At 43.9% G+C, this 14014-nt stretch overlaps 1 protein-coding gene and 1 long non-coding RNA gene across 2 annotated transcripts in view; both read left to right on the top strand.

Annotated features, from left to right (window-relative positions):
* The window catches only part of LOC144106170 (uncharacterized), a 45360-nt gene extending 43796 nt beyond the window's left edge, over window positions 1-1564 (top strand). Inside the window, exon 4 of the long non-coding RNA XR_013308924.1 lies at window positions 1531-1564. This is a non-coding gene — a long non-coding RNA (uncharacterized LOC144106170). The remainder of the gene's footprint in view (window positions 1-1530) is intronic.
* A 3091-nt stretch (window positions 1565-4655) lies between these two features.
* The window catches only part of LOC144108211 (uncharacterized), an 82705-nt gene continuing 73346 nt past the window's right edge, over window positions 4656-14014 (top strand). The window contains exons 1-4 of the mRNA XM_077641490.1: window positions 4656-4735; window positions 7658-7705; window positions 9199-9222; window positions 12719-12748. Of these exons, the coding sequence (XP_077497616.1) occupies window positions 7696-7705; window positions 9199-9222; window positions 12719-12748 (64 nt within the window). The 5' untranslated portion in view covers window positions 4656-4735; window positions 7658-7695. The remainder of the gene's footprint in view (window positions 4736-7657; window positions 7706-9198; window positions 9223-12718; window positions 12749-14014) is intronic.

The following is a 14014-nucleotide window of genomic DNA, read 5'->3' as shown; positions in this document are numbered from 1 at the left end:
GGTTCAGAATTGCGTCTGGTCTGGGGAACAGAAGGGTCGAATGCAAGTGACATGACATTCTGTGCAGAGTTCGCAGGCGGATTGTATGCCCATGCATGCATGTGTGTTCCTTAGTGATGCATTATCTATCAATAGTCAGCCGTAATTTCAGGTTTGAATTCGCGTGTAATAAGGAATTAAAACCCGAAACTTCAGGCTATTTGGACGAACTATCGACTCTGCGGACGTTATTGCACTTGATTTTGGGTGTTTTTCAGATACCAAGAAACGCCTGGCTACTGCCACTTTTAAATTTCGTATACTGCACAACCATAGAAAGCGGATTGTTGGATTATCTTGTGATTCGTTGCTGATAACGCTGATGATGCTGGTACGGCTGCTCGCTATTTAAGGGGACAGTACAATGGCAGGTCCTCTGGCATACACTTTGCCTTGTGCAATGAAGTAAAGTTTTTTCTGACAGAATTAAAAACTGGACATTACTCCAGGCATGCAAGCGTACTGCAAACTAGGGTTAATGCGTTATGCACTAACAGAGCAAGTTACTTCATTTGGACGACTGTGGAAACGCTGTCACCATGCACAGCCCGAAGCCTTTAACTCAAAGGAAGGCTTTCACTGGGGCAATTAATCCTGTCGGACCAATTAACTTAAATGCAGCTTCTAATAAGACACTCATAGACGATGTGGATTAGTAGACAAGCACTGTACGAATTTTCCCAATTGTGTATCCAATTTTTATTATAAGGATATTTCTCTCTACGCTATTGTAGAAAGTCGCGTAGGCACAGCCGAATGCAGCGTAATGACCTCTAAAGCAGTCAAAGGGCGTTGTAGCAAACTACGGTTTTGATTATTTATTAAGGCTTGTTCGTGATCAGCCTGACTATGTCTACTGTAGGCCAAAGGTCTCTCCCATATCTCTCGAGTTGACCACCTTTTCTGCCATCTGCTGCCATCCTAATCCAACATATTTAATTTTAATCTCATCCTCCCATAAATCTTTCTGCCACTCCCAGTTACGGTTGTGTTCTCATGAAATAATTTGCCACCCTTAAGAACCATAGGTTATTTTCCTTTGCATTACATACCCTGCCGAAGCCTAATTCTTCCTTATGGTTTCGACTAGAATGTGATTAACCCGCATTTGATCCCCGACCCACTCTACCACCGTCCTGTCTTTTAACATTACACCTATCATTTTTCTTTCCCTAGCTCGCTGCGTTGTACTTAAGTTGAACCCTTTACCTTGGCATCCACGTTAATGCCCCATAGGTATGGGCAACGCATACAAGTCATGTAGAGAAATATACGATTTTTCGGAATAGAAGAAATTATTTATGTGTAGATTAGATATGGAATGTGTTGGAACTAGTTCGAAGTGCATAAGGAAACAGAACGATGCAGTACATCTGGTACTATGGGCACGTATAAATATTAAAAATTAGCTCTGATCGATAAAACTATCTTGTAATGCTGATTTTCTGAGTAATATTTATGCAACTATATATTGTTTTCTTTTTGTATCAGCGTCCACCACCACCACCATGGCCATGCCCACCGGTACGTGCAAAACATTTGCTTCAACGTGGAACAAAAAAAAAACCGCGTAGAGCACTGCTGAAGTTTTCGTGAAAGGTAACCAGGCTTGCGAGACCACCGAAGATGAGCGCTGTTTGCTGAGCGGTGCGCTGCCCCTGTGCTCTCCGAATACATGAAACGCGGTAAGGAAAGCCTGGCTACGAGTGGGAAGATGGTAGCTAGAATGGACCTTATCGGTAAAGAGGCAGGCCTATCTCTGCCTTTTTTTGTACACGCCTGCCTGGGCTCGGGCGCGGTAGTGTTCGAAACTAGGGCTTTAATTTGCCGTCCGCGTGACATCCACCTGTCTTTTTGCTATCTTTCTCTATAAAGTGGTTTACTACTTAGCGTGAGATTCTGCAAGAGTACAACCCCCAGCTCGTCACTGTTTTCCACGAGATGCAAGGACTACAGAACACGTGCAATGTAAATCTCGCGCAGTCTTCAGTGCATGCGTATAGGGTCGGTCTGTATCGTGGTATTGCAGTTAAGAAGAGAGAGACAGAAAAAAAACCCCACAAAATTAACCCCACTGATCTCGCCAAACAGTCCAAAGATTCATTATTCGAAGCTCGGTTTTGTTCTGAAGTTATGTGTATGAAGATTCTCCCTTAATACGAGGTTTGCATGCATCGATAAATAGTACGCATCGGTGGGTTATGAACGCAATAACAAAAACTTGACAAAAAAATTTGAAAGGCAGTGTCTGCAGATAGCGTGCATCTAAAGTGCCACATCTCGCGGTAGGAGGAGCATGACCTTTGGCATTTTTTCCTTTATTCTCAGCAGCGACTGGTGTAAACTGTGGAGATGGGAAGAGGGCGCGGGTAGGGCTGCCTACGTCCTCTTTGTAAAATAGCACGACTGGCACCACGTGCACTGCACGCATCCATGAAACAACTCGTCCCTCCACGGACACACTGGTGTTATATTTTCTCAGCGCTGTTATAGCCATGTTATTCGGGTAACATCACCGTATGTTTCTGCTCTTTTCGATTTCAGGGGCCGCAAAAAGGGGTAAGCCATCTTTGAACTCTCGATGCTAGTAACTTTCTTTCGTTGCTTTTGCAACATTTTACTCTGTCCAATGGTGAGAATGGATTCAAGTCTTCGGCGTCATACATGTCAAAGATTCTTGGATAGAAATTATTCATATTTGAATAAACACTGTAAGGTACTTGTACAGAAATAATGCAATGTCCCATTCTTCAAATGTGTAACACAAACTTTCTTCTACGCCTTTTTCGTGGATGACACCAATCAGTTAACACTGCCATAGAAAATTGAATGGGAACGCTGATTGAGATCTGCGTGTATATTCATTGTTATAGTGAAATTGAAAAATTGAAAATGAAAAATTGCGGTCATAAACTCTTTTCTGTTCAAAAAGCCGATGTGAACTATACAAATAGCAAATACGAAACCAATAAGGCGCTCGCTTCATGATGTCGGCGATACTAAATGGACATCTTAGAAGCTATAAGAAACGTATACCAATATGAAAAAGGTATAATAGCAAAGCGATTTTCATATAGTCTATCACGTGAATTCCATATTCCTATTACTCATTACGAGTTTGTCATTTGAAACACTCCAGTGGAGATATTCCTGTTTTAGGCCCATAATAGACGTCGTTAATTGCTATAGAATATAACGATTTCTCATCAGGAAGAGTAAATGTCAGAATGCGGTGAGCACAAAAGGTAATATCCGTTTTGTTTTTCTTAATATAACGATTTCTCATCAGGAAGAGTAAATGTCAGAATGCGGTGAGCACAAAAGGTAATATCCGTTTTGTTCTTTAACTTCAGATGAGGAGGAGACGTAAGTACTGTATATACTGTAAGTTATTTCGTGTGGAAACCTTGGCATCCAAGCAACCTTGTAACTAAGCCTCGCTTTACTGGCGCTATGGTCGGTGATGTTATGTATTGTGCGATTCAAAGCTTGTTATTGTAGGGCGTGAACGGTTTTATGGTTCTGAGTGCAGGTAATCAAGCTGTGGTTCAGTGCTATCTATTATAATCCTAGCCACCTATCTAGTATTGCGGCTCTGGATATATATGACGGGTAGTATTGTCGTAAGAGGAAAGGTTCCTAAAATTCAATACAGTGTGCACACATCACAGAATGAAATTCATACTTTAAACAGCTTGATAACTTTTCTTAGTGATTTAAGTGTGTAAGCCAAGGATTTCTGCTGTTTTGACATAATTTTTGACCCAGTGTTTCTCATTTGCGAACTAGCAATAAAAACGTACGAATAAGAAACCTTCCAATTATATATCGAAACTGGTAATAGTTATCGAAACTAGTAAGCACATATACTGCATGTAGAGGCCTCAGTTTGGACGTGACACGGAGCCCATTAATTTAGCTGCCGAAGTCCGCGCGCAATTCTCCACAATGATAGTTGCTGTCTCACTAGATGCAAAATTTTTGACGACAAAGAAAATTTTTTTAGTACCTTAAGGACGCTATAAGCTGTGAAAAGAATTATCAAACTAGTTCGTAGATAAATTAGGAAGTCTCCTTGTAAAGAGAGGCTAAAGCTAGTACACGCCTATGTTGGAAGTACTCTAGCGGTGGAGATGTGGCGCGCACATGTCCAACATTCTTGGAGAAAAATGTTGCGAATTGGAGAATTGTACGACACCATTCTGGAAATATTGAAGACAATGTTTCATTGGTCTCCTAGGTAGTAACCTTTTAAAGTGTTTATCGATCGGATCGAACAGTTGACTGCCGTCGGGTGACCTTCGAATATATTGACTGTTATAGTGAAATCTTGCGAAAATTGCGCTCATATACGGTTTGACGCTCAAAAATGATTTCATCCAGATTTGCTGGTTATGTTAAACTTTCAGAACAACTCATTAGCAAGTGCATATGCGACTGCGTTGTGGTGAGCATTGGCGAGGCCGAGGTTTTTGTCTGACTGGTCGGGGGCGCTGACTGGGCTTTCAAATGTCCGGCGCCAGTCGGTGCTTATGCATATTTTTGCGTGCGCAGGAAAAACACATTGCAAAGCGATTACAGCAGTGCCTGTTTGATCGGTTGCAATGCAGGGAGAGGAAGAGATTGAAGTGCATTCTTCAATTTCTCTGCATCCTGCTCCTCCTCCTCCTCATCTCTATTATCCTGATATTTTGTCGTAAGTAGCTGCATATCTTCTTTAAAGCGTTGTGTGTAAGAACACAGATTGGAAAGAGCTGCTATCGAAGCGCGACACTTATCTCGCGTGAGAGGAAACACTCAGCCAAAGTATATAGCGCTCCCTATACTTGCTCTTTAAATAAGGCTGCAGACCGCGCGATTTTTTCCCCAAACTTGTAGCAACCATGCTTTAGAGGACCATCAGCTCTAAGTTAGACAGGTTCAACAGGCTGTACACAGTCTTCTGTTCAAGCCCAAAAGAAGCGTGTATGCTGTCTTATGGAAGCCTTATCTTTTTTATTCAAAGTTTACGTGCCGTGAACGAAATTATGCAGGGCAGACCTGCAGTCTGAGTGATCAATTTGAAGCGACAGCTTCACTACGAAACCTCGTGCTTCGATCGCCGCGTGTCTAGTTTTCATCTTCAGCTAAGTTAGAGGTCAAAACCAAAAAGAGAAAAACAGAAATTTAATCAATATTCATGACCGGCGGTCGAACACGCGGCTGCGCGAACAGATCTCTTTCAAGGGCCACTCAGCGAGACCACCAGGCTATCGCTGCACTCAACACACCGTGTCAAACTGCACTGTACACTCGCGCTCAGCATTAGAGAGCGTTGTCTTCATCAAGTTACATCTGCTCCATCCTGTGGCACTACCTACTCTGCGTCGTCCTCTACGTACCACAAATTAGAGCTTTCGCTTCGATTCTGATGTAGTAAACATTCTGATGTGGTTTTTCTTTATTGGCATCCAGCATTTGGTCGAATTCTCTGGACGATTAAGTTTCTGTTAAGTGGAGTTGTAAATTGATATTATGCATAGATATTATGCATAGAAGTAAGACATGCTTATTAGGAGGCAGTTTGTCTCATTCTGAGTAGTTCTGTTTTTAAAATTCCTGTTAGCCTCCTTAAATTTTGAGTCGCGTAGTACCCACAGTAAAAATTTATCTTTAGAATTTTGAAAGCGATATTATCCTCGGGGCCGTGGCCCAAAATATTTCGGCTAGATCGTTCCAAAATACATGCCCTTTCGAGAAACTTGCACCCAGAGCAACCTCACACTGCACGTATCTCGTCGAAAAAGCCAAAGCTTGTGCGGCCAGAGCGCTGCAGCCAACCTCTTTTTCGAAATTCTCAAGTCTTATGGATATAGCTTAGGGTAAGATACACGCCTCTCGATAATTAAGGAGCCTATGAGAAAATGAGGACAATTCCGGATTGCCGCACATCGCTGGTGGCTAGAGTGCTGGTCTCGGTTGAAGCTGCTGCCTCCGGCTGGCTGTCGCGTCCTGCTGCTTCCTGCATTGGCCTCCGCGGCTCATCAGTAAATGCCCTCTTCAAGCCTAGCCTAAAGTCTTTAGGGTCTCGCATTCGACTCAGGCATTATTACGTACTTCGCATGCTGGCTCTAGAAGTCCTGTGGCGGTATCTACCAGCCCGGCGAGTTACTAGCTCCAGTCGCGCGAGTCTTCCTCACACACTTTTCTCTGCTGGTATTGCACCTCGTCAGAATGTGCTTACACACTCCAGTTTCACAAATATTCAGATGAAACACCCTAGTGTAGTTCGACGCGGGGAGCGTCTTGCGTGGTCTCGTTGCTCTGTGCGTACCCAGTAGGTTGGCCATGCCATCACGTCGTCTAAAAGGGCTCGGGCGCTGGAAGGCCACTACTAAGGAGTGTTTGCTCATCCTAATTCTTGCTGGGCATCATTCTTTCGTGGCGAGACCCAGGCCTGAATACCTCTGATAGTGGAATACTCGTGTTCAGAGTATTTTATCCCTGACGCTCATCCAGTCCACTTCCATATCATTGATTCTTGTCCTCCCTTTGCAAGTTGGCGCCGCAGAATTCCGTGGGCAGTAGAGTTTTAGTGGAATAGTTTAACTTCACATAGCCGTTTCTGCGCTCTCCCAAGCCATTCTTGGTATTGGCAGAGTCCTTAAAACAAATGGTCATGAAATAGCCCCCAGCAGTTTGGTTTGCCTACACAAGCGGACCACCGCCTAACAAAGCGGCGAGCGCTAGACCGCGTAGAAGTTTTATAGCGTGGCTGTGCTGGAAAATTTGCGGAGGTCCTGTTTCTGCTTTAGTTTTGTCTAGAGCACTTGAAACTTACGTGGAGAAGCGCTGCCGTCAGTTCCCTTCTCTGCTGCCGTCCTAATCAACGTAAAATATACCTGTCTTTCACTTATCGGTTACCATGCATTTAAACCACTTAAGTTTTAATGACAGTGTTTTTAAATATCAGCCTATAAGTACCTTCCGTATCTTCGAAAAGAAAGCTAGATGTAGAGTTCTCAAATTTGAATCCGCGTGTGAGTAGAAGAGGCATTTGGAAGTGGTTTAGTTTGCCTAGCCGCAATTGATCCTGGCACCAATTTCTAGCCTAGCATTACAGAAGGCACCGTATGCTTGGGAGCGGCTTTCCTGTTCAGGCATTGGCTATTTGCGCTTGCTTACCTCATTTCTGGTTTGACTCGGCTGCAAAGCATTGATTTAGAACGCGCCACGTGCGTCGACGGCGAGCTTTTTCTGTCATAATAAAAAACTTATATCATCCGCTGGCATGATATATAAACCGAGCAAATCAGTGCTCACAATCTAGACAAATGACTCCCTAGCACATCCAGTAAAATGAATCGCAGGGATGATACCGAGCATTTTTAACGGCCCTTACTAAAACGTCGCCCAATTTGATTAAATTATCTTCGCTGCTAAGTGGCACTCTTGCATGTAATTAATTGGAGTCTTCACCGGGATAATGACTGCGGAGCTTCGTTAGAGTTCATTTGGCCAATGAAGTATCACTTGTCACCTGCTACTTAGCCTTAGTTGCGCAATTGCTTGTGCTGAATTTCGTTACATGCCTGGTAGGCATAAAAAGCGATAAATTAATCTCATTTTTTTAATGCAGTGTCGCCCTCACCACCAAACGACAGACAACCCACGACTATGACCGAAGGTAAACACATATTGTGTCTCGGTATATGAGTTATCGGAGTGAACAACCTTTTTGCTCTGTCTAGCAAGAAAAATTACATAACCGTACAAGATTCTCATCATTCGTATTAATGTGGGTACCATCTCCTTTCTCTGTTGTAATACGGTAATTACCACGCGCTTATCAGTGTAGCTTAAGTACTGAAATGGTCGGCGAATTCAGAATTGTCAATACAAGCAGTAACTAGGTTTAAGTAAACGTCTAGACATGTCAGTTTTATTAAGAATATATAGGGGGCAAAAATTAATGAAAACAATGACATTTGTTGTCTTTTTCTTTTATATGTGCTAATGACGCTTTCCCACCGATGATCCGTTGCTTGTCATGTAACGGGGACCTCGGTCAGCGCTTAAAAGGCGGCAAAACAAGGGCGTTGAAACAGTGTCCTAGGTCTGTCAGTGTCAGCAGGCTCCTGCTCTGAGGGGTCGCAATGCGACTAGGCTAATGCCATTCACAATGGCCCCAGGGAGAGCAGGAGTTATCCTTGAAGACTCATGGTGCCCACTTCACAACCGGCTCATAGTGCGGTTTGAAGCGTTGGACATGCGCAGTGCCGCGACCATGTCGCCGGAGATCGGCAGACGGCGCGAGGGGCTCAATAATGTAGTTGCCTGGGGATGTGCGATCCGGGACGTGGAATGGGCGATAGCATTTTTAAAGAAAATTCTTGGAGAGGCCGGGAGCACTGGAGGAGATCCATAGCCAGACGAGCGACACGGAAGGGAAAGCCGTGTCAAACAGACCTTCGTCATGGCGCTGTTTTTGGCGCCCTTGAGTGTCGGTCGTGAGCTTCCATGCAATCTGCAGGGAAGAACTGTGTCAATGGGAGCGGATGCATTCCGGCCGTAAGTCAAGAAAAATGGGGAAAAACCGGTCATGGAATGTGTAGCAGTGTTGTAGGCGCCCGTAATATAACGTAGATCGAGGTCCCAGTTCGTCTTGGGACCCTGACAGACCAGGGTCCACAGGATCCCGCTGTGTCCGATCGCAATGCGGCTAGGCTAACGCCGTTCTTCTCTTTCAGAGTCATTTAAATGAGCACATGTATCGGATCCTCATTCATATTATAGAATTCTGAGTACTGATAGAATCCACGTACCACACCGGTCTTCAGATACTCTGCCTCGAACTTGTCGGCTTACCCCGCTTAATTTTTCACTGAGGACAGTGTACAAAAAAAAGGCCCGGCATAATGCAGTCCTTTATGAGACGAGTTGAAGGTGCCAACGATGTAGAGTAGCAGTTGCTGCCCACCCAAACGTTTGGTTTTTACTTTCGCCTATCGAAATCAATAAAGGCTGTTAACACTCAAGGGATCAGTTTTGCGCCATTTTGACTGCTTTGTTACAGCTTTTGTGCACCTCTAGTCGATTCAATCTAAAATTCCAACTACTTTAAGGTAATTTGTTTTACTATTCATGAATATAAGGGCCTCAATACTGTATTTTTTGCAGGCCCAATAACATCGGAAACTAAAGGTACGGTTTTCTTTATGTAGTGAAAATTCCGTAGTTCCATTGCTCCAGCGCTTTGAATGCCGTATATTATTATCATCACAGCACTTTAAAGAAAGAGGGTAATACCTACGAGCTATATTGATAAGCATGATTTCGCTTGTGACCAGTGTTGTTGGTACTAGGACGGAAAGAAGTGTTGGTCTGTGCAAAGTCAATACGAACTGAACAGCGATTAAACAGCTAGGTAGGCGGGGAAGGTCCCGCATGCTGTACTGGGACGCATGTGCTCATGCTTATTCCTGTACGACTTGAACTAAGCAGTGACATGAAGCATTCTGCCGTTTGCTAAAAACGGCATAGCGAGAACAGAAAATAACCTGTATCGAAATAGCCTGCGAAGCAAAAAAAAGGGGTGGCCGACAGAAAGTTCGGCACCAAGCTCGCATTTCAAACCCTTCAGGGAATGCTTCGCTTAAGCCATATAGGCCGGCGTTCTTCCGTGGAAACACCCCTGGTTGCCCATTGCCCTGCCCTTGACATGGCCCACCCACTGCATAGCAGCCAACCTCTTGGTCCTTCCTGTGGCAGCCATCGTCCACTTGCGCACTTCTCCACTAATAACCTGCAAAGCCAGTGAGGAACCAGCAATCTCCACCCTCTTTCCTCTCGCGCTTCCTCTTCCCCCTCTACCTTAAATGTAGAGGGGGTTTCGCTGGAATTAGACTCATTGCGAAAGTACGTTGCGTAAGTTTAAGTAAACTAATTTATCACGTAATTATGGTCTTCCGACTGGCGCCGTACAGTCAACAATAGAATGCAGGGCTACATTGTCTGAACCAAGGTTCACATTTTTGGCTGTGAAAACCGGAATCCTGCGTTCAGCCAGGAACACAGATGCAGAGTTCTACACGCGACAGAAAACAAGTCTCTCGCCTACTAATAGCCAGTACACGTCGCTACTGTGGTGGAGGGAAACATGAGACATTTTGCGGAAATTAGCAAATGCAAACTCGTCACCCTGAGGGAGATATCAAAGCACTTATGAAGGAAGTCGCAGTAGAGTTGCAGTTTACAATGATTCCAAAGCAATTGTTCCTAACACATCCGCAAGGCGAAAATATCCACTTATTTACGACGCTTACTGAATGGTAATACTGAGTAGTGCTGAATAGTAATAGTAGCAGAAATCATCCTGGGAAGGTTCCAAGGCTAAAAGCTTTTGGAACTGCTTTAACCCTGGGATGTACACGAACGATGAGTGCGACTCGCGTGCGGAGAAGCGGTGTCCTTGGGAGAACTCACTTCGCCGAAAGTAACAAGCGCGTGCGCCAGGCACTATTGAGGCAGCAGGTCTTTGTCCAGCGGAAGTGAATACTAATTTTGAAATGCAAGCAGTCTGATTAGGCTAAGTACGTCATAAAACGTTTTATATCTCGTACGGCCACTGCTTAAGGTTAGAAATGAGAATACAGATGTCATGTAAGGATACACTAGCAGCGACTGGGAATGCTTTTGTTCTCTTAATGCTTTCGTTCAATAAATCAGGCCTTATTTGGGACGAGCATACTTTGAGGGGAAGATCAACAACGGGAGTTGGAGGTGCAACAGCAAGCACTGCCGCCATGCTTCCACTTTTTCGCAACATGAGTCATGAAGCGTTCGTCAGCCCTAAGTGCATTTTACTGTAGAGCCCATCCGGCACTCGTAGCGCCGATTTTGCGAATTTAGATACAACACTGATGTATTTGACTTACGGTAATTTACAAGATGCCGCGTAATATAACTCAAGAAGCCATATTTGAGACTTCGTGACTACGCTGAAGCTGAGAATGAATGTCGCACCTCGAAAACACGCATATTGTCGCCTAGTGGTCTTTCTATAGTGGAGCTGCCGCAGTCTCCCAGATGTTATGCCGCTCGGCTGGTAGTCGTAGTTTACGGAGCCCTCCACTACGGCGTCCTCCACAGCCTGAGTCACTTTGGTGCGCTAACCCTCCATGAACTGTGCATCATTTCTATAGTGGAATAAAGTGTAATGTCTGGAACCAACACATGAATGATCTGTATTGAGTTTCTTATCTCTTGATTAGGCGAGTTTCTTATGAACTGTATGTTCAGGCTTACTCAACTGTATCTAGACGGCACGTTCAGAAATCCTCGAAATTGAGAGACCCATTAGCATTATTTAGGCATAACAGTGTAGTGCTTGTAGTCATTGCTTAGATGGGATTACGGCCGGTTCAAATGTTGGGTTGCGATGTCCCCCAGGTGGTCCAAATTATTCCGAAGCCCTCCACCACGGCACCTGTTTCTTCCTTTGTTCTTTCACTCTCTACTTTATTCCTTCCTTTATGGCGTGGTTCATGTGTCCGCTGAGATGTGAGGAAGATACTGCGCTATTTGTCTTCCCCAATAACAAATTTAATTTAATAAGCATTTTGAATCTAATCAGTGCCCTCTTAACAATTGACGGAACCCGAGACAAGCGCTTGTCGTCTTCACGGCTGCCGCCACATGGTAGATGACTTTGAATGTTCAAAAACATCGCGTGGACCTCATCCAAAACATAAGGATGAATAATTCTCTATCCACCTTAAAATTCCTATTCCTTCACATCTGAGGTTCCGGGTTCCTCGTTTAGTCTGAATTCTTGCAAACATTGCGTCCGATTTATACAAGGAAGGTAGTTACTCCACATCTCACCAGGTCGGGCATGAAGTATGACCTGTAGGAAGTTGTACGCCCAGCTTGAGTTGCATTTTTTTTTCATTACGACAATTTGATATTCCAAAGCACCCATACACAAGATTTAAGAACACCACAAATGGTCATCAGAAATGCATAAGATTTCACGTGCCACCTCCGAAGTGGGGTCAGCCCGCGCTTTTCTGAATTTATTTCTGGGCATTGATACACGTAAGGCGTTCAAACACGTACGTAATTACCTTTTTATAAACAAATGAATACCGAACTGCACATGGTCTTACATTCTTAATACACATAAAGCAAATAAGCCTTTTTTGATCTATGGAATATAGCGGTCACATAAAAAATTTGTAAAAAGCCCTCGGCACTGAAGCTCAACAAATTTTTGCTATTACGACGAGTTGCGTGCACTGGAGAGGTTGCTTTGCCTGCAAGCTTCTCTAAAGCGCATGTATTTTGACGCGATGCAGGCAATACTTGGGTAAGACTGATAAGGATATTACTTGGGTGGGCTGCACACCTCTGAATAAAGAAGCCAAACTGTAATATTTAGAAAGAGAATTATTTCATATCAGTTAACCAGCCTGGTACTTCATAAGAGTTCTGATGTACTACGGCAGTGGCAATGCTATATTCAAAAAAAGCGCTGTTCTAACTCAATGTCTATTTTTAAAACTGTGTAAAGTCTCAGATGAAACACCCTGTAATTTTCTTAAGAGAATTACATCCTGAACGACGAGATAGCGTGCGTTCTATTAATTGCGCAGCTCGTTAATTTAGTCAACATTGACTGTTTCCATTGTTTTTATAGATATTACCGAACTATCTACCTCAACTACAGGTGAGCCTTATTTTAGCAATATACACAGGAAGTGACACGGTGTCAAAATTTCCAGATGAACATCAAGTTCCACTGCTTTATTTAGTAAGCGTTTGGGAACCACGCATAATATTCATGTGGAGTATTTACAAACAACGCACTCGAGCCATTTTAAGTTACTACCTACAGTTCATAAAAATGCAGTGCTGCGTTTCTTTCTCAAACAAGTGTTTCTCAAACAAGTCAGTGTCCAAGCTTGCTAGCCATTCTCCTGTCATCTTAATGAGAAAATTTCAAGTATCGAGTGTCATTGTTTGTCGTCCCAAAGTTTTATCTTAGAAATTGCAGCCTACCGGCAGGTAGTTGAGTTAACCAGCGGGAATCCTTGGTAGCGCTAAATATTAACGTTTGGTTACAGGTTTAAGGCTAAATGATAGATCGTGGAATTTGGTGCCAACGATAACGCAGGAGAACGCAGTTAACACAATTTGTAAATCCAAGCTGTCGTTCAGATTACAACTCGCGCACAGAACAGACTCGTGACATGGGTCGGAAGTGGTATAGCCCCTTTTAAGGCAGGGGACTGCCGTTCAAAAAAAAAATATAGTGGGAAGGAATTGTCTCGCTTCTCGTGCACACCTCAGTCACGCTGTGAAGAAAGTTATGAAGGAGGTGTGACAAGGAGAGAAAGATGTGCCGTAACGGAGGCCTCCATAAGTTTTCAAACAAATAGGAGTCTCGCACAGGCACTGCGCAGCACACAGCTGCCCTATGCGTGTCTCCATCCTCAAAAAGCGCTTATAAGTGTATTCCTATGTCATACTGGGGATTAATATCATAATATATTATGAAAAGCAGTAACTGCTGCTAGTCGCACTACTTATTTCCGGCACAAGTTTTCTCCGCTCCGCATAATGAACACTATAAACCTCGTCGTTTACTCCAAAACGCAAGCGAATTTCTTTGGCGTCGCCGGTCTGCGCTCGGAAAATCTCTTGCTTCTTTAGAAAGGTTGACTATTAATTTTGGTGCCGATCCGCCGCGACGGCTCAGTGGTTAGCACGCACGGTTAATTAGGCTGAGAACCGGCGTTCTTGTCTGACGCAACGGACGCGTTTCGACGGAGGCGAACCACGAAAGGCGGCCGCGTGGTGTCGGATTGTGTGCATGGTAGAGAAACCTTGTTGGTAGAAATTATTTCGAAGCAAACCACTACGGCAACTTTATCTCATTCGCATTTCGAACTTTTTTAAAGTGACTTTGCTTGTGATGTAGGATCTGTTAGCC

Source organism: Amblyomma americanum, chromosome 10 (assembly GCF_052857255.1).
Source record: "Amblyomma americanum isolate KBUSLIRL-KWMA chromosome 10, ASM5285725v1, whole genome shotgun sequence".
Taxonomy (NCBI): Eukaryota; Metazoa; Arthropoda; class Arachnida; order Ixodida; family Ixodidae; genus Amblyomma; species Amblyomma americanum.
Note: the sequence above shows the minus strand (reverse complement) of the source record. Positions and strands in the feature narration are given on the sequence as shown.